The following is a 24748-nucleotide window of genomic DNA, read 5'->3' as shown; positions in this document are numbered from 1 at the left end:
GCACTCGCCTTGGCAGACATGACCGAACGCAGAAATGCCACGTCACTAGCCGCCTGTTCGCCTGCAAACATCATCGCAGGAAGAAGCATGGCGTTTCCAACACCCAAATCGTCCCGCAGGTACGCGAGTGTTTTGGTAATCAGCTGCAACTTCCAGCGCTCAAAGAAAACGTGATGAGTCGCAGGGCCTCCAACCACGTCCAGCTTGGGTAACTCCGCCGGATACCGCCTTGGCAGAGTCATGCAAATTCTAAGGGCCGACAGTGACATGTCTGACGCTTCATCCGACACACCGTCAAGCAGAAGCGGCAAAAAAACCACTGGGGTCTTATTGCGTTGCACACACTCCTCACCATACATCGATGTCACCAACCCAATCTCCTCTTCGCATGCTGCATCAAGGGATCCGCTATCATCATCATCATCATCATCATTTTCCCTTTCAAGCGTCGCCTCTGTTTTCTCCGTTTCACCCCTTTCCCCTGTATAGACAGCGATGCGCTCAATAAAAGACTTTATGGAAACAAGAACACTCCTCAGTTGCGGGATGCTGTGGGCGTGGGCGTGGAAAAGGAGCTCTGACTGTGGTCGACATGCCTCCGCAAAGGAGCAACTCTCCGCCGGATCGACGATGGCATCCTTCTCCCCAACGATGTGCAAAGAGGGCACGGCGCCCAAAAAGCCGGTTCTGTTGATGTCATGTTGCGGCATGTGATAAAGATATGATGCCACAAACTCCGGGAAGACACGGCGTGGGTCCGGCGACGCCGCAATGATAACAGCCTTCACTGGCGGTCCGTATTCTCTCTCCCCGTTCATTTTCTGCAGCATCACGTAGCGAGCCGCAAGGAGTGCGCCTTGAGAAAATCCTAAGAGAAGATCGTACGAGCTGCCTCCTGAAGTCATGCAGCGTCGCACAAAGTCGTCTCCCGCCGCGTAACTGTCCCTTGTGCCGCCGTCTTTTGGTTCGCACCATGAGCGCGTGACCACCGCGTCACCCGTCACCATCTCACCTGTGAGAACGCATGGGGCATCTACAAACTCAAGCTCGGCAACACCAGAGAGAAACCTGCAAAGTTTGTTCAGCTGGTGCTCAAAAATTTCCCCCGTCTGTCGCTTTCCGTGAAGACACAAGACTCTCACCATCCGGCCTGTGACTAGAGAGGAAACAACAACAAACACACACACAAAAAAAAAAAAAAAAAGCGACACAACCGCTCCGCACAGAAGCAAATTACATTTATAAAAGAAACAATTAAATAAACACAACAATAAATAAATAAATAAATAAACAGTCAGTCAGTCACTTATTTTTCATACCCCTCCTCCCCGCAGATTCCTTCTTGTGATTTCTTGTTTCCCCGTTTCCATTCCGACAAAAAACGCTTCTTCAGCGTCCAACGATAAATCTTTGTTAAAGCCAGCCCGCAATTCCATACTTCAATAAAAAGGAAACAAAAAAAAATATTCAAACGGCCTTGTCATGGGAGGCGTCAGCCATCCAATCCAGCAGCAGTCGCTCCTCCAGCACATCCAAGTAATCTGAAAGAACCGCATCCTCCTCCTTGCTGCCACGGACCATCTGCAGATATTTTGCACGTATTTCCTTGTTTTCCTTTTGCAAGGCCATTAGCATGTCGTGCATGGGGTGGCCAATGAACCCTTTCTTCTTCGCTATCCTTACATGCAGATTGCAGGCGTCCCTCTCACGGGACATGGCACCCTCTAAAAGGTGTCCAATCATCGAGGCGCGTTCCATTCGCAACTGCTTCAGCGCCGCACGACGATCAGCCGCGTGTCGAACAAGATCCTTCAGCTCCATTCTCTTCTGTAGAGCCTCACGGAACGCCGGATCAGCCTCCGCGGCCTCAACAAAAAGTTTTTTCTCCAACAACTCCTCTCGTTGCTTTTTCTGTCGTTGATATGTGGCGTTCAGACGCTTGGAATCTTCTGTGATCTCACGCTTCCGGTGCCACAAGTCAGCATGCTGTTGTCTAAGGGCAGCAATCTCCGCCTGTAGGGAGTCCAATGACGAAATGGCACGGCTGATGAGGTAGCGCAACTCCACCTCCTCCGCCGTCACGCCTCCCTTCTTTTCCAGCGTGAAGGTGCCTGGCACGACAATAATTCCATCTCCATGTGGATCGCACACATCACCCAGTATGCTCCGACCCCCGTGGATCAAGGAACATGTTTCCTTTGAGGTGGGCACAGCCGCGGCTTCTCTCGCCTCTTCCAGGCTCTTCTCAAGCTGCAATACCTCCCTTAAAAGAAGTGCTTTTTCGCGGCGCACTTTCGTGAGGCAATGCATCTGCGCACTCGCCTCGAGACGCCAGCGCTCCACCTCCCGTTGTGAACGGTCCGCCTCAAGGGTCGCGACGCCAGCAGTGCGGATAAGTTCCTCGTCGGCCTCAATGAATGTTGACTCCACTCCTCCAATCGGTGTGAACTGCAGAGAATCATCTGGCGGAAGAGACGCCGGCTCCGCGGGATCCTTTGTGGCCGCCCTGCGCATCACTTTCTATCTCTTCCCTCCACCGGTGGTGCGGCCACGACTAAAAGGCTGCAAAAAAAAAAAAGCGGCGCCCCCCCCTCCCTTCACCGCGGTCCGCCCCGGCTGCTGCCCATAGAACAACAGAGGCAAAAAGAAAAAGGATCCAAAAAGTACTGGTTTTGTGCGTGTTAGTGTTTGTTTTTTGTTTGCAGCGGAGTGAAAACAATTTTTCTCCCGCCCTTCGCTGATTGCTACGAAAAGCAGGACACCGTCCTGCACACAGAAAAAATAAGATAAAATTTCTCCTTCAGTTAACAACGTCTCCCCCTTCCCTCCCTCGCTCTCTCTTTGTGTGTGTGCGAGTATTTGGCAGGGGGCAGGGCATCATCATCATCACACGACATTTTGTCTTTCGGCAAAAACAAAACAAACCAAAAAAAACAAGAAAAATCGCATCTTTTTTTTTTGCATAAAATGCGTTGGGACGCAGATGCATGCATCCCCCCGTCAATTATTGAGGGGCACACCAGCATCGGTACCGCCTCCACCACTCCCGCTGCCAATCATCACTCGCACCTACTACAAAAAAAGGGCGAAGAAAGAAGAAGGAGAAGGGTGCCATGCAGTGCCGTCAGCCTCCAAAGCCACGGCTGCAAACACATGCAGTTTCACCCGCCCCTCCCACACAATGAGGCGCAAAGACGCAAGTGAGACTACGGGAGAAAGAGAGCAATCCACTCTGGACGCCTCCGCACCATATCCCACTGCTTCTATGAGTCCCGAGTGATCCCGAGCCTACGAGTGAATTCCAGCAGGCTCACATCATCACCCACGCGTGGCACACCATTCAGGATTCTCTCTCTTGAAAAATCATTTCCACCTCCACCATTCGTCATGTCAGGCTCCGTTCGGGAAAAACACGCCGCCCCACCCTGCTTCACTGCGTTTAATACACCCACCAAAGGGGCAGAAGTAACATGACAAATGCCGCCCCTATGACGCGTGGTTTTGATCAGCAAATGTTTTCTTAAAGAAAGAGGTGTTCCAGGACGGACGTGGACGCAGAGACCAATACAGCAGCTGAGCCAAATGACGACATTTCTTCTCTCCAGTTTCGGTACAAAGAAGCACTTCGTGACGTCGCGGTGTACATGTGCAGGAGAGACGCCGGAACACCCGGGACCAGTGCGGCTCCGTCTCCGCACCCAACGGATCCCCTTCCAGTAATGGCTGAAAATCAACTTGTAACTCAACAAACACATGGCGCCGCACCCAACTTGAGAGCTCGTACCTCAAGTAACCGACTGCAGAGAAGTGGTAGCCCAAAAAATAATCTGAATCGCATGACCGCACAATATCAACAGAGACGCAAAAGACATTTTTCGTGAAGAAAGAAGCCATGTAACGATACACCCGACTTCGTTGTTCTGGCGAGAGTGAGAGCGCAGTGTCCAGAGAGCGCCTAACGCGCGTCCACGTTAGAGACTTCGAGGCCAATGCCACGGCGTCATAAACAACGGGGCGCACAACCCCTACACGCATGGATCCCATGACGCGCAGTAGAATCTCTGGTCTTCGCGGACTCTCACGCAATTTCCGCGCCAGCTCGTTGGTGGCGCACAGCTCCGCAAAAAGGCGTTCCCGCTCCCTTTCGACGTCCAACAAGCCCTGCACTGCAGAATTCCCAGCGCGCAATTGCATGACCCATGAAAAAACACGAGCGTAATCTCCCACAACCCGAAAATCAAGCAACCACGCCGCCTGCATAAGAGGTTGCGTCACTGAGAGACAAGCGCTGTGGTGAACATCGATGCCAAAGTACCGAACGGCGAAATTTAAAATCCTAAAAAACCTGTGAGAAGCGGAGGCGGCATCACGATTCATCGACAGTGAGGCAGCAGCTGCGGCAGATGGCAAAGATGATCGTGACGGTGGCAACTCTACACCTTCTTGAGAGTGCTGGCCAGTGACGAGCTCGCTCACGCCGAACACAGGAAGTATCAATGCGTTTTGGCTCCACGGCACTCTCACCCATGAGAGCAGCGTACGCTCAAGGAGGTTGTCATCACCAGCAATCAAAACAATAGTGCGCGGTAGGTGACCGGAGCCGAGGGATGACCACGACGCGAACAACTCTCGTATGGATGCATCATCACCAGGTGAGGAAAACAAATCGTCGCCCGGGCACTCCAGAAATAAACAGGAAAGGCCTTGCGTCGCATTATTCATTGAAACCTCCGCTTCCTCCTTCAGGACACACATGAACTTCCTCCAAAGCAACTCATCCTCCTCATCGTCACTTTCCTCGTGTGCAGGATGCCCAAGATTAGAGGTACTCCCGTCATTAGCATCCTGAGCGTTCGTCTTCGTGCGCTTGTATTTCTTCCAAATTAATTCATCCTCCCCGTCGTCGCTGCTGTTACCACCCTTCTTTTCGCCGTTTCCGTCGACATCCCCGGAAACAAGTGGCTCATGAGGATCCATGCAGTTCCTTTCACTTGCACTGCTCCCTCGCTGAGAATCATCAAAGGGACGCCTCCCGGACGACATACATAGCGTCTCCTTGACGGTACTGAGGTTCGCATCTGCAGCCAAAATTGGCGCGGCCTCCCCCGTCACTTTTGCACCATCCTGGCGCAGCTTTAGTGCAGCAGCAGGCTCCACAAGAACCGTCACCCGGGGAGCTGATGGAGTAGAGGCGGAGGCAGCGGCAAGGTCCGACCAAGCATCACGGATTTCATGTGGTAATAAGGAATCCTTCGCATCAAGAATGCCTGTAAAATCCACCCAAAAGATTACCCACAAAGAGCTCGGAAAGAGTGACAGTGCGGCATCGATAACCTGCGCAGCACGCCGTTGCACAGCCACACGATCCACAGCATGTCGCCACCCTTTCGCCAGCTGCACGTACACCACAGACAGTGCCCGATCATCGTCTGTTCCCTCCATCTTGACATCTGTGAAAAGAAGCACGGCCCTAAATCCATCGCGTTCCCTCTTTTCTTCTTTCTCCTCCTCCTCCTCCCTGTGTTCGCATGTTGAGGAGCACAGTGGCGCCGAAAAAGAACTCAGGTGCCTCATGAAGTCTGTCCGCAACATGAGAAACTTCAGAACACATCCGCCAAAACAGGCGTCCCCGCCTACCTCTGGGAGCCCCTCGTCACCGCAAAGAGGCCCATCACTAAATACAACCATCACGCCGTGAAAGGCCCTGTTGTTTCCCACCTCCTCTGCGCCACCGCCATCAGGGATCTGCCAGAGCCGCTCCGGGTCAAAGGCCACGTACACTGGTGCACGTCCTTTCGTCGCCACTTCCCAGCCCATGCCGTCAGTTTCCTTGCTGTCCAGCAGACCCATGAGATCGACGGTCAGCGCGCGGCGGTGGGTGCCGGACGTGAAGCCTGGTCGGAAGGAAGGAGAGAAAGCTGCAGAACCGGCGGTGGGCTCCATGCCCTCCCTCTCCAACCCCCTTCCTTTCACCCTCTTCGCACAGATACCCACATTTGCACAACAGAAGAGAAAACGAAAAGAAAAAAAGAAGTGCCGTAAGGAAAAAAAAAGACACCGACGTAGCGTGAAAAAGAAACATTTGCCCGCGTCGCCCGCAGAAAAATAAATAATAAACAAATAAAAATAAAATCAAAAAAAAAAGTGCATCAAAGAAATGGGAAGACGGACAGACAAGAAAGTTAAAAAAAGATTCGCCTGGGCTGATGGTCAGATTCTAAAATTATATGTAAATAAGCCAAACAGGACGGGAATGAAGAGTGTAATAGAAAGGCAGTGGCTTCGCCACATCCCCCACGTTTTCCCCGCAGACATGTATACTGATATACAGTGTGGTGAAATGTTGCACTCTATTCAAATTGGAGGTATTTATTACTTGCAAAGTGGCAGATTTCGGGCTCTTTCAGTAACAAGACCCCGCCGCGAAGTGGGCATGGCAAAAATAAAGAAAATAAAAATGAAAATAAAAATAAAATTCTTCTTGCCATTATCGTTTCGCTGACTCCTTCCATCGCAGTCTTCCAAAGGATTCATAAGAGAGGAAAAAATTGTAAAGAAATATCTTCGTCCTATCAGGATATATATATATATATATATATATATATATATATATATATATATATATATGTTTCTGCCGGCTTTTCATTGGCTACCACCGACAAAGTGCCGTTGCGGTCCCAAAAAGACTTCCACACAAATACAATAAGGGCACACAATCAAATAAAGAAGAGGAAAAAAAGCACCGTTTTTGTTTTATTCTTCTTTTTTTCTTTTTCTTGTTTTTTTCACTCCTCTCCTTCTTCTTTTGAGCGGCGAATGTGCCTCAATCATTCCGCTATCATGTCTCTACAACTCCTCTTCCTCCTCCTCCCCCGGCCCTGCAGCGTGCAACTGTCGGAACCATAACTCAGCGTAAAGGCCACATTTTCCCAAAAGTTCCTCGTGAGTGCCGCTCTCCGCCAAACCTCCCTTGCCGTCCAAGACAAAAATTTTGTCGGCGTCCTTAACGGTTGTGAGACGGTGTGCAATAAGGATTATGGTGCGCCTTTTCCCACCCCTCTCGCGCAGCTGCTGCATCACACGTATTTCCGTCGCCGAATCTAACGCCGAGGTTGCCTCGTCAGCCAGCAGTATCGGGGGGTCGTCGAGAATAACGCGTGCAATGGCTATACGTTGTTTCTCTCCGCCAGAGAGCTTCAGCCCGCGTTCCCCCACGGGTGTTTCGTACTGCTGGCTCATACTCATGATGCTATCGTGGATGTTCGCCATACGAGCGGCTTCCTCCACTTCTTCGTCCGTCGCGTCTAGACGGCCGTAGCGGATGTTGTACCGCACCGTTTCGTTAAAGAGAACTGTGTCCTGCGGAATCACCCCAATGGCCTTGCGAACGCTACTCAGTTGCAGATCCGTCAGCGGCTGACCGTCGATGAGAATCAGACCGGAGGAAGGGTCATAGAAGCGATAAAGAAGCCGGAAGATGGTGCTCTTTCCGCTGCCCGACGGGCCAACAAAGGCCACGGTGCTTCCACCCGGAATAGTGAGAGAAAGACGGTGGAGAACGCCTTTCCCCTCGCTATTTTTGTTAAAGTGAAAGCACACATCCCGTAACTCAATGGTACCAGAGCCTAGCTTCAATGGGCGCGCGTCTGGCTTCTCCCTGACGGCGCTTTCAATGTCCAGCAAAACGATCATGGCCTGCATGTTCTGCGTTGATGTTTGTATCTCACGGTAGATCATACCAAGAAAGCTAAGCGGTGTATACAGCTGCATCAGCAGTGCGTCCACAAGCACCATGTCTCCCACTGTCATTGCACCAGCCACGACACCACACGTTGAAAGGTACAAGCACATTAACGCAGCAAGCACAAATATGGATTGTTGACCAAAATTTAAGACCGAAATCGTTTGATCTATCCGTGCCAGTTCACGGTTCGTCTTAATCGTCTCATGAAAAAGACGCTCCTCTTCATGTTTTTCTCTCCCAAAGTACTTCACGGTTTCATAATTGAGAAGTGAATCAACCGTCAGTCCACCAACACGACTATCACCCTTGTTGTACCGTTCACGGTATACTGCATGCCAGTTGGAGACAATGTACGTCCATCCAATGTACGAAAAAACAGCCGATAAAGCCGTCACGATAAAACTAAGGCCCGCGCTAGTTTGTAGTGCCGTGCAAACAAGCATGACCTCAAATGCTGTGGGAATAACCAAGAATAGCAGAGCATAGGCAAGGGACCAGAATGCACGGCTTCCGCGATCGAGGTCCTTGCTTATAACTCCCGTCTCACGGCTTAAGTGAAAGTTCAAATCCAGAGAATGCAGTTTTCGGAACATCTCCATGGCAATTGTAGTAGATGCATGGCTGCCAACAGGAGCAAAAAGTGCGGATTTGAGTTCTTCTGTGAGCGAGCCTGTCAGCCGAGTGATGCCGTACGCGGCGACCATCCCAAAGACGCCAAGCTGCAATGGGCCAAGAACGACCACAGCATTGGCAACGTTGTGGTCGGGCGCGAGGGCGTCAACGACCATCTTAAACCAAAAAGGCACCGCCACCTTCAGAACCTTTGCCGTGACAACGCAAATCACACTGGTGACAACCAGCACACGATACATTGGCTGCCCGGGCGGCCACAAGTGCCGCATGACATGACTCACCACTCGGTATACAGGAATCTTGCTTAAGGCCTCTGCTGACACAATGGAGTCCTCTGTCGGCTGAATTTTCTCCTTCACCGCAGTTTCCTGGCGCCTCGGTTGCTGTTGTTTTTGTGTCTTGCGCCTTTCTTCTTTGGTTTTCCCTTGTGGACATTCCGTCCTGAACGTATTTGTCCCCTCCGCCGCAGAAACTCCCTTTGACGGCTCCAGCCGAAGACGAGTCGCCTGGTGAAACAAGCGCCGGCAAGTCCACAAGGATGGCGACAGTGCGGAAATGGATCTCAAGTGGTATTCACTGAGCGCAGTCGAGGCAATCAACACCTGGCGTTTCCACGAAACTCTACTGCCCCATCGCCATTGCGTTAAGCCTCCCATGGAGGATGCAACGCGCCGCATCAGCAGCGACACACGAGAAAAAAATATATATGTACTGAAACAACCCCTAAGCCCTGGCAATCCAACAACAATCAAAAAGGATAAAAAGGCCGGTGAATACAAAAAAAAAAAAAAAAACGGACGGAGTGTCTGCTGCGATAAGAGAGAAATAGAAACCTACAAAAGGTAAAGACCTCCACAAAAAAGGAGGAAAACAAGAAAGCAACAAGACAAAAAAAACGTAGTGAGCCCGCATGCACACACGCACACAAACAAACAAACGCTTTCACTCCCTCCCTGGCAACCCCACAGGCCAGCCGCACAACCAAAAAAAAAAAAAATAAACCGGACAGAAATAGTCATACATACTCTTACCCGCTAAGACTCGGGTGACTTAACTGTTTAAACGCAGACTCCCTTGGGGCGAGGCGTCGACGTGGGATACGGAATAGCGCGGGGACTGACGGCATCCCCTCAAGCGTTTCCCCGAAAGCCAGACGCTGGCAACAGGCCTCCAAAAAATCCAATTCGTAGCGTGTGAGGGTGGCTGTGGTGTACCAGATGCCAGCATCCTTGCGCGGACAAGCGACATCTTCCTCATCCGCAAATATGGCGCGGAAGAATCCGGCGCGAATCAAATGCGGTGCCAAAGCATCGGCACCGCGAAGAATCAACGTGCCATCGCGCGTCAACTCCAGTGAGAGTGACGAGCCGGGAAAACTCCGAACGAGCGTCCAGTCCTCCCTCCCCAGACCACATTCAGTGCAGCACTCCACCTCGCCCCCCTCGCTCTTCAGCAATGTCCTGGTGCAACGAGGGCAGTGTGCCACCCACAACCGAGCCTGGCTGGGCAAAACCCGAGTGGTCCCCACCGACTCCACGTAATGAACCGCAAAAACGTCTTCGTCTTGCGTCAAACCACTGGAGGCACTGGGGAATCCCTGCGAAGGCGGATCAGGGGCGTCCTCCGAATGCCGCTCCCGTTTAACATGAGCGATCCTAATGTCCGATATCCATTGGGTTGGGGACGCGGAGCCGTTGGAAGAATTCAATAAAAAATTGTCATCGCCTTCCTCCTTTTGAGCCTGCGTCGATTCTATGATTTCTGTCACCTGTTGCTTCTTTTGCTGGCGTGAGGCATCACCGCTTCGATAGCTTCCGTCGGGATCCAAAATAAGCATGTGTGTCCCTGAAGGCATCTGTGACAAAACGTGCAATTGCCAGCAATCCATCTCCAGCGTGGAGGCCGCCACACGCTTCTCACACACAGGACACGGCGCCCTTGGGTCTCGCATGGAACGGCACTTCTCTAACAGCGAAATCCACGACTCCAAATCGCAGCACTGAAGATGCTGGCACTCTCTGCTTCGTACCGGATACCGCAATGCCATACGAGAATAAGGGCAAAGAAGTGAAATTTCTATCGTCGATACCTCCACCTCATCCCCGCCTGGGTGACCAAACGCCATTTCCCACGCCCGCTGACGATGAGCCTGGCGCAACTTACTGTTCGCACTTTTATTGCCCTTCACCTCGTCAAGAATACGTTGCCGCAAATCCAGCAATGTCTGAGAGACCAACGCGCTGGATTTCGACGCCTTTGCGCCTTCCATGCTAGCTACCTGTGCATGTGCCCTCCCAAAAGAAGAGCTAAAAAATCCGGCCCAGGGACCAGATGCCCTCTGGGTTCCCCGCGTCGCCGAGTGTGCAGGCATCTACAGGATCCCCCCTCTCTATGTAATGTATGTACGTATGTATGTGCGCACGTATGTGAACACTTTCCTCCAGTCTCTTTCTTCCTTTCTGTTTGTTTGCTTGTTTGTTTATGTCCTTGGCAAACTTGTGTGGTTTCTTTCTTTTCCGTCGCCGTCTCTATAGGCTTCCTCGCTTTCCCTGTTCGGCACGTTTTCTGTTCCGCTCCCTCTAGCCTCCCCAGGCCGCCGCAGCTGCCCAATGCAAGGCAGCCAGCAGCCACACACACTAAGAGAAAAGGAGAGAAAATTCCTTCTAAGACTCAACCCGCAAAAAAAAAGTATAGATATGGAAAAGAAAAGAATTTGTTTGTTACTTTTTGTTGTTGTTTTCTTTTGGGAGAGGGAGAGGGAGGAGTCACGCAAAGCGTCATATTTGACGCTTCCACTCCACATGTACCGTTGGGAAAAAAGGCGGTCGTCAATGCAATGAAGTGCACCCACCCAGTGCTCTTCGACCAGATGCAGACAGAAAGAAAAAAATAGTTGAGAGTCGAAAGGAAGAGAAAAAAAGGATAAAAAAAACAGCTTGAACGTCTCTTGTTGTTGCTGCCACTTTCATTTTTCATTTATTCTGGTCACGGTTCTATGCCGATAATCTCCCCTTTCTCGCCGTCTTTCTTTCAGCTGCTCTTCTTTCCTCGTCCCGTGATTGCCCAGTCCGCAGGGGCTCCTTCGCCATCCTCCCCACCCCCTTGCGCAGCGATCAGTCATCACGGAGGATGTACGCCCACCTGCCTCGCTGCACACCGTAGACAAGAAGCGAGAGGCACCAAAGATAGTAAACACCCACCAGCGGAGTGGATGCCATTAAGGCCTTTGTGCGAAGGCCATGAAGAATAAATTGCGTGAAGGCACAAGTCGCGGCAATAGACACGTACGCGTTGGAAAGGGTAGGATCAAATGGGTAGGCGTAGACAGCCACGGCGGCCACAGTGGTGTTAAACGCCCCAGTAAAGAGCATCATGCGGCGCCGCGTCAAATACCAAGCAGACACGGACCCTACCGCATTAACTATGGAAAAAAAAGAGGCCTGATAAACGAACGGAATAAAATGCATCTTTTACTCTCTTCCTCGTCAAGGGGCTGCCGGTCAAAGGGAGCCAAAATTGGCTCGCGTCCCTCAGAGCCAAAATTTCTCTCTAATGACTGAGAAACCTACGCAAAGAAAAAAAAAAAAGAAGCAACAAAAAAACAACATATGGAAGTAACGGTAATAAATAATGCATGAATGAAAGGTGCCTGCCCGGTCGTGACTTTTCTTTTTTTACCCCCTCTCTCTCTCCTCCACCCCCCTCCTCAACCCGGGAGGCCGGAAAGAAAAAAAAGTTCAGCCTCACTCATATCATCATCCCTGTGTCACGCGTCCTTAGAAATGCGCACAAGCAAAAGTACACACTCACGCAAAGCAGAGAAAAAGCAAAAACAACATTTCTACCTCACTCAGGAAATGCCTCCCCGAAGAGACCCAGAAAGGCAGAGAGCGAAAGTCGCTGCCGCCACGATGGCGCCGTCAGAGCACAAGAAGGCGAGCCTTCCCCCCGCGAAACTCCGTCTGAATCTCGGCCCTTTTCTGCCTCAGAAAAAGAAGAATAGGCCTCCAAAAACAACGGAGATTGACTGGGACTCGGAACAAACACCTCGTCTCCAGTGTTCGTGGCACCCCCAGAGACGGAACGGCATCGTTTCCTTCCCGGTGATGATGAGCTATCCGGTGTCTTGCCACTGCGCCGCGTGGGGGTGCCACATAACTCGCGCGTACCCGACGATGACCCACCAGGGAGCACACCGTTTGGCGTCTCCAAAAGTGGGGCGACCGCGTCGTAGCACGCGGAAGCCTGACCAAAAATGAGATTAGGCCTCCGTGCTTGTGTCAGAAGAACGTTATAAGCAAGCAATGCAATGCGTGCAAGAAACGGTTCCGCCCCGTCACGCCACTTTGTCTCCAAAATGAGACGCGAGGCAAAGCGGAAATAGGGAGACAACGATATTATTTCCTCACGACGTAGATTTCGTGCCAAAACGGGTGCATCACACCGTGAATTGGATGATTTCCTCCTTACCCCTTTTGACCACGAGTATCTGTTGCCAGCCCTGTTGCATGTGAGTACCGGCACGTCGAATGCCTGGGGCACCAGACACTCTGTTAGACATGTGAACCATCGTCCCACACACTCTCCATTCGCCTCGGCATGTTGTTTAAGACACAACAACTCTACAAGAAGAGGCAATAAAGGAGCCGTAATGTCCCTCTGCCCATTCGTACGTTCTCGGGCATATTCGCTAAGAGCAGAATCCACTGTCTCCACCACGACACCATACAGAACAGCACTATAACTGGCAATTTGGCGAACGCACTCCATCACCTGTTCTTGAAGAGGACGCAGGAAAGAAAACGGCGTATCACTCCCAGCCATGATAGAAGAGAGATTTAGTAACGAGGTGCATATCTCTCGAACATCCTCAATTTGAGAGGCCCACGCTGTCGCACGCACCACCCCCTTCATCGTCGTTGCGGGGGCCGCCTCCTGGGCCAAGTTGGGGGCTGTCAAATTCTGAAGAATCTCAAGGCAGGAACCAAGACGGCGCAAAGGTGAGTCTTGCATACCCGTCAACATCTTTTCCTCACGTCGGACTCGTCTGGCTTTCGATTGAAAAAAAGAAAAAAAGCCACCAGATCTCTTTGAGGGAGAGCATGATGCCGTGCGCGGCGATTGGCCATCGCTCTCACCCGTCATAAGACGCTTAAAGTTATTTACAGTACTCTCCAACTCGTCCCGAATTGTCTGCAATAATCCTTCTCCCGTCATGCGATCCAGTACACGGGCTCGCAGCTTCGGTTCCGCAAAAATGGACATGCTAACGATGGCTGCCAAACTAATTAAAGGTAACCCCCTCGTAATGCTACCAAATCCCGTTCGGTTGGACATCATCTCCGTCATCAGGCGTCGCTTTTTCTCGTGAAGTACCAAAGCAATACCATCATACTTGGATGAACACACTGTGGGTGGCAAGGCCGCATCCAGCAAGAATTCCAAGAGATAACACTCCTGCAAGGCAACCAAAAGAGGCAAGGACAGCGAAAATAATTGCCAATGGGAAACAAGCTCATTCAGCTCTTCATCTATATCACGCCAGCCGCTTCCACAAGAAGAAGACTCTAATTTTCTGCTCTCTCCACACACAAAGCACAGTAACCTCAGGAGTGTCACATTTGACGATATCATTGTCCGCAACGACAGCGATTCGTTGGCATACACCAAAAGTGACTCTACACACTTGCCCATAAGCAAAACCAGATTTTGAGGTGGTTTGTGGGTTGGGGCACGAAAAGACGATGACGGAGTAAAAAGAGGGCGTCGCACTGTCGACAGGACAGAGCTGTTGCCGCGCCCGCCCAATTCGCGTGCGGATGCTGCCATCAAACGGGAAGATCCAACAGAAGTCATAAGTGTTGCACTCGTAAAGTACCTCTTGTCCCGCCAAGTCAGGGCGTATGCGTCGCTCAGGAGCTTCAGTGCATCCGACGCCGCCTTCCTATTCCGCAGAAGAGCTTTCTCATCGAAGTTTCGCACCAGCGCGAGAAAATCGCGGGAAGTTAGCTCCTTCCCCGTGCCCATGGCCGTAATCTTCGAGGACGTGGACCCTTGACCTGGTGGAGTCAATGCAACGTTCCCGTTCCCTGTGTCCCTTGTCGGCGTGCTACTTTTGCTGGATTTCTCGCCCCCCGTATTCCATGAGGAATCGTCCTGTTCGCAATCGGCATCCCGATCACGCGGTGACGTGCTCGGCGAGTGAGTTGGCGATCCACCCGGTGACGGATACGCAATGATAATCACATCTTCCTCCGTGAACTCTGGCTGGGCAGCCAACAGCTTGGCATGCAGCCGCCGCAGCGCAGAAAACAGATAGCAGTCGTCGCCATTTTTCTCCTCTTTTTCAGCGATGTTCCTTTTGCCAAATTTGTCCCATAATTCAAACATTTTTGTTTTTCCCTTTTTCTTTTTTAGTATTTTCTTTTCCTTATTTCTCCTTCGGGAGTGGGAAGGATGTTTGTCTCTTCCTCTCTTCCTCTCCCTCCCGGGAACGCGGGTCCCCTGTTCTCCCCCCACACACCCACTCGACGAGAAGGTTCTCTTGCGAAAAAAAAAAAAAGGGAGAAAAGGGGGAAAGAGGCAACGACTCCCTCACAACACACGCACGGGCCCGCCAGCGCAACCCTGCAATCTTCTTTTTTACCCACGGACACAGACAAGGGGAAGTGAAAGGAGGGTTTTCAGCTGCGCCGGAGACAAAAAAAACAAGGCCGCCTCGCCGCGCATCGCAGCCAAAAGAACACACACACACACACGTGGTCTGACTGCTCAGAAAAAAAGAAATAATCGTTCCAAGAACCGTCAAATTTCCGTTCGCCCCCTTCAGCGGCTTCCTTCAATAAATGCGGCCAATTTCCATCCCCTAAGAGTTTTTTTTGTTTTGTTTTTTCTTTTTTGGTGTCGTATAGTAACCCAGCAGAGAATCCAGCAGAGGCGGAAATGAAGTTTGGGAGGAAAATTAGTTTTAAAAAGGAAGGAAGCGTTAAAAAAAAAAAAAAAAAGAAATCTTTTAAAAAACTCTTTCACTGCTCTCACTGTCGTCAACTCAATTTGTGTTCGTTATGTTGGTTTATGCCTAATTGTCGTGCGTTTGCTTTCCCTTCGGCAACCGCCACCCTTAACTCCATGCGGGCGGGGAAAAGCTCCCTTTGCATTAATTCCACAAATTTCACCCCCCCCCCCCCAAACACACGCACCACACGGAAAAAGAAATATGTAAGTATATATATATATATATAGCAAAGCTTCAGTTTGATCAAAACGATACTTGAAGTGCAGTCGGAGCAGGCTCCAGCATCCGACGCCTGCGTGCTTCTTCCTCTACGCGCTCCCGCAGCTGACGCAGCATGGCCGCACGAACGACTTTATCGAGCGCATACATGTAATCTGGATTCTGTTCGGTTTGTGTGACCTCCTCGTCACCGTCAGTGTTACAGCTATCCTTGGAGATAGCGCCACAGAGGATTGTGTGGTCCAGCCCAAGATACTCACAAAACTGCATGCATCCCATGGGATTCAAGGAAAAGCAAAGCAGCTCGCCAGCTTCCTTCAGCAGCGTGTCGCTAAAGCAGTGAGAGCGTCGTGGTTCAACACACTCAACGGCAGCAAAAGCAACGACATCTTCAGTGCTGATCATCTGCTTGCAAATCTGGCACTTTAATCTGGTCCCCGTCAACAATTCACTTGACATTAGCCAACCGTTGCAATTTGGCTCCGGGCATTCAATTTGCACCGTCCGCTGCAATCCACGGTACTCCCCCAGCAAACTCGAAATGGTCCGCTCGATATCTTCAAGCACCGACTCCGCAGCGTGCGGCTTTGTCTCTGCTGAAAAAACGCGTATCACTTGAAGCCCCTCACGATACAAAAAGACGCGGCAACAGTCCCCTGAGAGCCACATGGCATCGTTCCATCGGTTGTGTTCTTCATCTGCCTCGAGAAGTCGGTATTCATCAAATGCATCACCACCATCATCATCACCCTTGTTATCTGCCAACAAAGCTCCACAAGGTTCCTGCAGAACGACAACTTGCTGGTATGAATGAAGTCGAAACTGGAACCGCCACCATGCTTCATCCGGAAGAAGATTGAACAAAAACCTCAGTTTTGGTCCACGCTTAAATAAAACCGGTGCAAGCCGCCTCAGGCTGTCGGGGACAAAATATGGAGAAAGGCTAGGCACAAAGTAGCGTGTAATTTTCGGCTCGCGAACTATCGGCTGTCCCGCCTCAATGTCAATCGGTGTCTCCTCCTCCAGCAGCGCCAACTCATCACATGGTATGAGAACGGGATAAAGAAGACTCAAGGAGATGAGAAACCGCACGGCCACAGTGTAATCCAAATCATCAGGCTCGTGGCCCAAAATATCAAAAAGTGGAGCACGGAATAATACACGGACCAATGGCCACCGAAGAAACCCTTTGCTCATAAGGTGCATGTCTGCAGCCTCGGCAACACTTACGGTGTATTCGAGACGCCCAATTAAGCTGCGAAGATGGAGTGGTGTGCGAATTACCTGGGCGTATGAAAACAAAGCCGCCGCAAGGCGACTCAACCACAAAGGACGTAGCATGATGGGACTGTTATCCGAGAAACAGTACGGGTTAAAGAGGTAAATAATATTCCAGCTGTACATAAGACGAGCAATTTGAAGCAGCTCCTCATCTGAGGCCACGCCAAACTGCACCGCTGAATAAATAAAGTCCCTCAAAGGCATAAAAAATTTCTCTGGGAATCGCTTTTTCTCGTTCATTAACATCTCCAGGAGTTTCAAGTGACGCCCAGGAATAGCAGCGGCAGGGAAGTCCGTGTCTTCCATGCAGTCCCGGCGTGCCACCTCAGCAAAAAAGTGCAGAAGAGCACTTAACTTCCGAACAGAAAAACGCCGTAATCCACCAGTCGCAATGAATTCACGCGTCTTACATGACACAGCAAAGTTGCCCACAATCTCATTGGTGACGATCTTGCCAGTAGTGGGGTCTGTGGCAGCTATGCGCTGCATGAAGCTTGTGACTTTCTTCTCCACCCTTAACAGGATTCTCTCCACACTGCGCTGTCCCTGTACCCGAAGCTCATCCAAATGAGTGGCCACAAGCGCCATCTTTGCTCGAGGAAACTTGGCATATACCTCTGCAATCCACTTGTAAAGTCGCTCCTCCTCCTTCACAGAGATGCCAGAACTCTGAAAGTCCTGCCCAACAGAAGATATCTTCCATACAAGAAGAAAAATTGATCGATCGGTAAGGAATCGTGTGTGTGAGTGGTAGACCTCATGTCCGGCAAAATCCGACAGGATCAACTGAACACAATCTTCACCAACACAAATAGTTTGGCTGCAAACCTCCACACCCGTTGTCGTTTTCACGTCCGGGAGCTTCTTTAAAAAATATGGCTCCGACTCAAAGCACTTCCGCAGAGATGTCTTGCCAACCTCCTGATGACCCAACAGAACAAGTTTCCTTTGAAATATCTGTTTGTTGGGGAAACGCCCCCTCGAACCAGTCCGTTGGACCTCCTGCAACAATAGGTTTCGCATTTGGGGATCTACATGTTTCTCTTTGGAGCCCAAAGAACAGGCATCATTAACACCATGGCCATGTTGAGTGGCGGCCACAGACCCCATGACAAGATACCGAGACAGAAGATCACCCCTCCTTTTGACGCCCAACCACTGCAGCATCTCTTGCACAACTTGAGGCCTTAATGCAGCTGTAGTGTTTTCGTCGCTCCCCATAATGGCGGTATCTTCCGCTGATTGAGCGCAAAGGGAAGATTCAGGACATGTGCTGCAATGCCGCATTCCACCTGCAGTTGGACCTTCACGCCTTATAGTGGCATTTACCGAAGACGGATCAAGAATTTTTCCCACCGATGCGAGTCCAAATAGAATTTTATTGGGCATACAAGACGGGTTCGCAGCTTTTTCTTCCTCATCCGATATCAATGGCCCACGCCTTTCCTCACTGTTGTGCCCCTCTTGCTCTGCCGTTCTCCCTACAGCAATCTTTTCGGAAAGAGGCAAATCCCCACCATCAACCAGAGGCACAGACTGAGAAATACACAAAGACTCACTCTCATTGGGTGTCAACGTGGGGAACACAGCGCAGTTCTCATTCTTAGTTATTAGAGCATCTACTTGAGAATCGTGGAAAGCAAGCTCAGCCCCACCTTCGGTAAATGAATGCAACGCGGCATCTCCCTCAAAAGACATAAGAGTTGACTGTTAGCAAAATAATAATAATAGTTCCCTTAAAAGAATGCAAAAAGGCCCCTTCCAAAAGCCCTACAAATATTGTAGATATATATAGCTCCGCGCAAAGAACTTTATTGTAAAATGATAGTCTATGCCCTACCTTGCCGCAAAATAAAAATAAAATAAAATACAGCGCAATTTAGCAGCTACGCACTTATTCTCAGATAAATGCACATTCGACGCTCAACGGGTAGTCAAAAATGGCTCCCCACCACCCGTCGGCACAAAGTACTGACAAAGAAAAGGTGCTGAAGATGCCTTCCACGTGCTTCGCAAGTGCCACCCCTTCGATAATTTTAATGAGTTTTGCGGCCTGGCCTCCCGAACATCCATACACTGGGGCATCCTCTTCAGCCGCTTGTCACCGTGCGGCTTGCATTCCGCAATCGCGCCGCACACCATCAATGGTGGCAGCATTGCCCGCCAAGGCATCCTGAGACGCATTCCCCTTACTCTTTATTTTAAAATCCGCCACAGTGCCAAAGCAAACGCGCAAGTGACGGTAAACACGTGTTCGGAACCCTTGTAGGGCAAGGAGGGAGGGCCAAACCCCTTTTTGCAAAGCCATGTGCGACGCCAACTTCCACACGCAGCCGGCCGCTAACATTGCTGCCGTTTCCCAAAAAAAAAACGCGCCCCATCCTTGCGTGAAAACGTCTGTTGCCAAAGCGGCGTAAGTTGGCCATTCCAGAGCAAGAATTGCAAGTCCATTCCCCAATAATTTTGAGGGCCGCTTCATTCCACCAGAAAACGTGTGCGGCGACAATTGGCCCGATCTAGAGGGTGGGCAAGCCGCCGGCAAACCGCCCCAAGAAGCAATAATGCTGAAAGAAAAAACCCGCACCAACGCTGCATGCCTCATGCGGGGGCCGTGCCCCCAAGCAACAACTGGTGGTGTTCGAAGAACAGCAGCCGCCCGCAGGGATCTTGGCGATAATGCGGGGGACTCCGAGGAAACGGCCGTGCCCCACTGGAAGGCGAGTAAAATACACGAGATGCACAAATCCCGCTCGATAGAGGAAAACTGCCCGCATATCAGCCGGAAAAAACAGCCAGGAAAAAAACGCCTTCAAATTCCAATAAAGCAGACCGCGCGGATGAACTGTGTTAGATGCGATCCGGCGGAACAACTATAGTCTTGCGTTCCTCCCGGGTTTTCTTTACCTTTTGCCAGGCCGCGCTCACAATTCGCCTCTGCCCCGATGGCTTACCCCCTGCGGCGCCAAAAGCCACCACCCGTCCGTCCTGCGAAAGGCCCTTCTTAGATGCTGTGGATGGCACCGGCCCTCTTCCATAAGCGGCAAGTATTTTCCGCAACCCTAGTGCAATGCGCAAACTTAGGAACAATGTGGCATTGAAAAAATATGGTCGTGTGCCGTTCTTCCCCGGCGCCAATTGTGCCCACAGCACCGTCGCACGGCGCGCCAACTCGTTTCCACCAACAGTGACAGCTGCACGACGTGTTGGGGAGGTGGCCCACGGCATCACCACGAGCGCAGCGCTGAGAGGAACCCATGCCGCGCGCTCACACCCGGACATTGATGACGATGTCCCGCCTGTGCCGGCCCAGAAGTCATTGCTTCCGGGGCCAAAAGTCCTTTTTGTGTATAGGTCTCCTTTTGCAGCTTCACTCGGCACGTCGTGTTGCATTTTCCAATCCAATCACGTTTGCGGCATCGTGCTTCATTGGGCGGGGGTGCGGCATGCTATTTCTCTGCTCTCTGAAATGCCTGGTGGAATGGGCGGTCCCATTTATGGGCATTTAGACAGCACCCTGAATGTCCTGGACCCGCGCTCCAGCATCGTTATTCACTGTCCGGAGGATCCATTTGACTGAGTGTACGCAGTCGCCCTGACAACTGAAAAGATTCCATGAGCATCTCCTCCCCGCGAATGGCGCACGCCCAGGGCGCGCCGCTCCCCTCACGGCTGTCTGCATGCCGGGGCCTGGCGCAGCCGGCGTCGCAAAGGTGATCCAAGACGCATCCAGGAGCTGTGGCTAGGCGTTGCATCCATCATGCATTCCAATACGCCGTCAAATGGTGCGACTGCGATCCTCCGGACAAATCCCCGCCTCCCACGGATTCCACTCATGGGCCCCCGTGTGCCGAGTAACAGCTCTAATCCCCCTGGCACGTCATGAATCTGCATGATCTTTCGATTGTCTCTGCCGTGTGAAAAGCATTCCAACTTCCCATGGCGGAAGTGGTGGAGACTTGTGACGCGCCTGGCTGAGTGCTGATGGTCGCCAAGTTGTCGTCCCATTGATTGATGTGGGCGGCTTTTGCATCAGCGCCAATCCAATGCGCTCCGCACGGAACTGCACGTGGGCATCTGAGCTGCACGCCAATATTTTTTATCCTCCAACTGAGCCCAAGCGCACTCATATGGGCCAGTGCAGCGTCAACCGCCTTCCTTCAAGTGCCGCCCAATCGCTTCAAAGAGCAGTGTGCTTCTTCCTCTTCATAGAGGCTCGAATGGACTCAGGGTTCCTCGGCACGGTGATGGCGGCCACAGAGTGTCGCAACGAGGTGCAATTCATTCCTTTGTCCTGGAACCGCCTTGCAGCTAGTTCACCGCCCGCTAATGGTGAGAACGCCGCCCACGTGGTGGCTCAATGGCGGGTTATTCGCTGGGCAAAGACAAAGTGAGGAACCTGCCGTTGGACCACTCCGCCTCAGAATGTGGTCGTGGTCGTGTGTGTCTCGTGAACGCCGTCCAATCCATGAATTCACCCATAAATTCCTCCCTCAATGAATATTCTTTGCGCCAAGATTCACAAGAATAGATAGGGGAGAATATTCGCCTGGGCCGCTGCCCAAATCCTAAAATTATCAAGAGAAATCAAGCAAAAGAGGGAAAAGGGGTAAATGGAGAGGCAGCGGATTCGCCACATCCTCAATGTTTGCTCCAATTAAATATATGTGTTTTCGAAAGACCACTCTCGTGACACGGTGCATTCTATTCAGATGGATGATGTTTATTCCTTACGAAGTAGAAAAATTTGTCCTCTTCCAACCACAAGACCCCGCCACAAGGTGGGGATCAAAAGAGTGTGGATGGGAAGAAAAACGAAAAGAAAAACATTCGTCTTGTCTTTATCGATTCCTCGACTCCTTCCATCGCGGTGTTGCAGGGCTTTCAAAACACGGGCAAGTATCGTAAATAAATATATTCACTGTACCAGAATATATTACTTTAGCTAGCCAACCTTCCTCGCGATCATTCTCTCCACAAGCTCCTAGAAGAAGACACTATTATTATTGGGTATTCCTCCGGAGACATCTTCGCCTACAGCATTCCCCTCGCAACCTTTCAAACAAAAAAATTTGCACGCAAGTATATATTGCCCGTTGTTCCCAGCTCACGGAGATTTTGACTGCCCTGTAATTTTTTTTTGTTTGGAGAAAACAGGAGGGGTGCAAGGAGGAGTCACATTGCGGGAGTGTGCAAAGGAATTTGCATCCCCACCGCCCGGAATCGCCCAGGGACTCTTCTACGGACACAAAATGCAGGTGTGGGGTGGTGCTAGAGGATAACTCAGTGACTCTGCGCCGTGAATTCAGAGAAGCGAGCAGGGAATTACTGAAAAAAAGGTACTACGGCCACCATAGAAGAGCTGCTGTCGACCCTTCACGACTTCATTGTCTTCTTCGCTTTCACATTTCTCATCCCGGTGGGTTGAGTGTCAGGACGGCGACCCAAAAAAAAACTCCCGCTGATATGGCACCCCTTCTTGTTTTTCCCCGTTTTTTCCCCTCCTTACTCGGCACAACAATCCTCTTTCCCAGTCATTGACAACAGTACATCCCTTCCCCCGGCCACAACCCTAAATGCAGTTAATCATCACTCCAGCATCCGTCGCCTCTTCCCCCGCTTCTTCACCGTCAAATTACTCAGACCCTGTTCGCGTGCGTGTCCCCCCATTCACGTCTCTGAGAGTGCACAATTCACATGGCTTCCATGCAGCGTACCATACAGGAGAAGCGTAAAACCAAGGAAAGAAGAGGAGGGGCCGACGCGTATCAAAAAAAAAGCGAAAAGATACCAGCGGTCAGAGAGCCATCCCCATTCAATCCAGCAAGAAGGGAAAAGCAAGAAGCATACGGAAACACCCGTACACGGCTGCGTTGTTTATGAACACGCTCCTTAATCGCACACCCAACCCACCTACAAAAAGTATTCCGGCAGGGAGGGCTTCGATGGCTCGCGTGCATCGTCCGGGGCCGCTTCAAAAAGTTTAAAGTTCTTGTTGAGATGCTCGTCCAGCTCCAATATTGATGCCACATTCATGCAGCGGTAACAATAATTCGGAGCAGACCATACCGTCACAAGCGTGTCGTTGAACATTACTTTGTAACCCTCCATGACAAGCTGGTGCGAGCGGCACAAGAGCTCCAGCCTGTTTGTTTCGAGGAAGGTGCGCACCACTTCTTCACCGTAAAGGTAACCGGCGCCACGCGGGGACAGGCCCCACGCCTCAATATCTTCCGGGTCAGACCACAACAAATCGCACATGGCACCCTCGTGGGGCACCTCGCAGCGGCGCTCAATAGCATCCATCTGGCTCATTGTGGAGATCATGGGCGAGAGACCCGCGTGGACGCACAATATCTTTTCTTCCACAACACACACAAGGGGCAAAAGATCAAACACCTCCGTGCAGTAGCGCCACACATTAACGCTGCCGTACTTTCGGAGACACTCATCATAGAAGCCGTATACCTGCGTAATCTGGCGCGACTCGTGGTTACCGCGAAGAAGCACTACGCGAGTGGGATACTTGACCTTGAGGGCGACCAGAAGAAGGAATGTCTCCACGCCGTGGTGTCCACGGTCAACGTAGTCGCCCATGAACACGTAGTTCACATCAGGGACCTCTCCGCCTACACGAAACATCTCGATAAGGTCAAAAAACTGAGCATGGATATCACCAACAATGGTGCATGGTGCGCGTATCACGTGAGTATTGGCCTCTGCATCAAGAATGTTGTGAGCAGTCTGGCATAACTTCATCACCTCCGACTCCCTGGGGTAGGCGCCTTTACTGACGGTCTCTAGAAACTGATCAATTGAATCCATATGCAGCTTTGCTAATAAAACCGAAACAAACCCAAAAACTTGCTACAGCACAAAAAAACCTGGGATGATTTCATCAACAGTGCCAACGGCAGAGGTCACAAAAAGAAAAGGTGAGGAGCCCAGTACAGCTCCAGTGGACGTCGCACAGAACCCACCAAAGCCAAAAAAAAAAGGTGTTCTTTCAATTATGTACAAAGGGTGAGATGTTCGAGCAAATAATGAGCAAAAATAAATAAACGGTAAGCACGTCCCATTAATGTCAATACTTAATTCTATATAATAATTATAAAGCACTAACATAATTGTTTTGGTGCACAAATATACATGCGTGCACGTATATATTGCCCGTTGTTCCCAGCTCACGGAGATTTTGACTGCCCTGTAATTTTTTTTTGTTTGGAGAAAACAGGAGGGGTGCAAGGAGGAGTCACATTGCGGGAGTGTGCAAAGGAATTTGCATCCCCACCGCCCGGAATCGCCCAGGGACTCTTCTACGGACACAAAATGCAGGTGTGGGGTGGTGCTAGAGGATAACTCAGTGACTCTGCGCCGTGAATTCAGAGAAGCGAGCAGGGAATTACTGAAAAAAAGGTACTACGGCCACCATAGAAGAGCTGCTGTCGACCCTTCACGACTTCATTGTCTTCTTCGCTTTCACATTTCTCATCCCGGTGGGTTGAGTTTCAGGACGGCGACCCAAAAAAAAACTCCCGCTGATATGGCACCCCTTCTTGTTTTTCCCCGTTTTTTCCCCTCCTTACTCGGCACAACAATCCTCTTTCCCAGTCATTGACAACAGTACATCCCTTCCCCCGGCCACAACCCTAAATGCAGTTAATCATCACTCCAGCATCCGTCGCCTCTTCCCCCGCTTCTTCACCGTCAAATTACTCAGACCCTGTTCGCGTGCGTGTCCCCCCATTCACGTCTCTGAGAGTGCACAATTCACATGGCTTCCATGCAGCGTACCATACAGGAGAAGCGTAAAACCAAGGAAAGAAGAGGAGGGGCCGACGCGTATCAAAAAAAAAGGG

General features: G+C 50.9%; 10 protein-coding genes across 10 annotated transcripts, besides 18 other annotated features; all 10 read right to left on the bottom strand.

The window, feature by feature from the left end:
- On the bottom strand, positions 1 to 1145 carry Tc00.1047053511021.99 (hypothetical protein, conserved; the record flags this gene model as incomplete). Its single annotated transcript, XM_806229.1, has 1 exon — positions 1 to 1145. A coding segment is annotated over one exon (1145 nt), but the record flags the coding sequence as incomplete, so codon positions are not given.
- Positions 1 to 9077: a sequence feature (heterozygous, non-Esmeraldo-like haplotype).
- Positions 411 to 433: a microsatellite.
- Positions 1245 to 1291: a microsatellite.
- On the bottom strand, positions 1468 to 2514 carry Tc00.1047053511021.90 (uncharacterized protein; the record flags this gene model as incomplete). Its single annotated transcript, XM_806228.1, has 1 exon — positions 1468 to 2514. The coding sequence occupies one exon, from the start codon at positions 2512 to 2514 to the stop codon at positions 1468 to 1470; it is 1047 nt and encodes a 348-aa protein (XP_811321.1).
- On the bottom strand, positions 3487 to 5943 carry Tc00.1047053511021.80 (hypothetical protein, conserved; the record flags this gene model as incomplete). Its single annotated transcript, XM_806227.1, has 1 exon — positions 3487 to 5943. The coding sequence occupies one exon, from the start codon at positions 5941 to 5943 to the stop codon at positions 3487 to 3489; it is 2457 nt and encodes an 818-aa protein (XP_811320.1).
- Positions 6102 to 6146: a microsatellite.
- Positions 6370 to 6591: a mobile genetic element.
- Positions 6449 to 6475: a microsatellite.
- Positions 6578 to 6627: a microsatellite.
- Positions 6746 to 6807: a sequence feature (GA-rich).
- Positions 6847 to 9054, bottom strand: Tc00.1047053511021.70 (ABC transporter, putative; the record flags this gene model as incomplete). Its single annotated transcript, XM_806226.1, has 1 exon — positions 6847 to 9054. One exon carries the CDS (start codon positions 9052 to 9054, stop codon positions 6847 to 6849), a length of 2208 nt encoding a protein of 735 aa, XP_811319.1.
- Positions 9078 to 9171: a sequence feature (areas merged during assembly that could not be assigned to a particular haplotype. This can correspond to areas where the two haplotypes were merged or to regions with more than two copies in the genome that were merged during assembly.).
- Positions 9172 to 9646: a sequence feature (heterozygous, Esmeraldo-like haplotype).
- On the bottom strand, positions 9405 to 10748 carry Tc00.1047053511021.60 (hypothetical protein, conserved; the record flags this gene model as incomplete). Its single annotated transcript, XM_806225.1, has 1 exon — positions 9405 to 10748. The coding sequence occupies one exon, from the start codon at positions 10746 to 10748 to the stop codon at positions 9405 to 9407; it is 1344 nt and encodes a 447-aa protein (XP_811318.1).
- Positions 9647 to 9655: a sequence feature (areas merged during assembly that could not be assigned to a particular haplotype. This can correspond to areas where the two haplotypes were merged or to regions with more than two copies in the genome that were merged during assembly.).
- Positions 9656 to 17264: a sequence feature (heterozygous, non-Esmeraldo-like haplotype).
- Positions 10768 to 10805: a microsatellite.
- Positions 11491 to 11844, bottom strand: Tc00.1047053511021.51 (hypothetical protein, conserved; the record flags this gene model as incomplete). The annotated part of the gene is made up of 1 exon (XM_806230.1): positions 11491 to 11844. The coding sequence occupies one exon, from the start codon at positions 11842 to 11844 to the stop codon at positions 11491 to 11493; it is 354 nt and encodes a 117-aa protein (XP_811323.1).
- Positions 12224 to 14767, bottom strand: Tc00.1047053511021.40 (hypothetical protein, conserved; the record flags this gene model as incomplete). Its single annotated transcript, XM_806224.1, has 1 exon — positions 12224 to 14767. The coding sequence occupies one exon, from the start codon at positions 14765 to 14767 to the stop codon at positions 12224 to 12226; it is 2544 nt and encodes an 847-aa protein (XP_811317.1).
- Positions 15363 to 15397: a sequence feature (AT_rich).
- On the bottom strand, positions 15636 to 18590 carry Tc00.1047053511021.30 (hypothetical protein, conserved; the record flags this gene model as incomplete). The annotated part of the gene is made up of 1 exon (XM_806223.1): positions 15636 to 18590. One exon carries the CDS (start codon positions 18588 to 18590, stop codon positions 15636 to 15638), a length of 2955 nt encoding a protein of 984 aa, XP_811316.1.
- Positions 17265 to 17500: a sequence feature (areas merged during assembly that could not be assigned to a particular haplotype. This can correspond to areas where the two haplotypes were merged or to regions with more than two copies in the genome that were merged during assembly.).
- Positions 17501 to 24748: a sequence feature (heterozygous, non-Esmeraldo-like haplotype).
- Positions 18741 to 18762: a sequence feature (AT_rich).
- Positions 19740 to 20282, bottom strand: Tc00.1047053511021.20 (uncharacterized protein; the record flags this gene model as incomplete). The annotated part of the gene is made up of 1 exon (XM_806222.1): positions 19740 to 20282. The coding sequence occupies one exon, from the start codon at positions 20280 to 20282 to the stop codon at positions 19740 to 19742; it is 543 nt and encodes a 180-aa protein (XP_811315.1).
- Positions 21430 to 21875: a mobile genetic element.
- Tc00.1047053511021.10 (protein phosphatase 2A catalytic subunit, putative) lies at positions 22803 to 23714 on the bottom strand (the record flags this gene model as incomplete). Its single annotated transcript, XM_806221.1, has 1 exon — positions 22803 to 23714. The coding sequence occupies one exon, from the start codon at positions 23712 to 23714 to the stop codon at positions 22803 to 22805; it is 912 nt and encodes a 303-aa protein (XP_811314.1).

This window comes from Trypanosoma cruzi, genomic scaffold, assembly GCF_000209065.1.
Source record: "Trypanosoma cruzi strain CL Brener 1047053517029 genomic scaffold, whole genome shotgun sequence".
Lineage (NCBI taxonomy): Eukaryota > Euglenozoa > Kinetoplastea > Trypanosomatida > Trypanosomatidae > Trypanosoma > Trypanosoma cruzi.
Note: the sequence above shows the minus strand (reverse complement) of the source record. Positions and strands in the feature narration are given on the sequence as shown.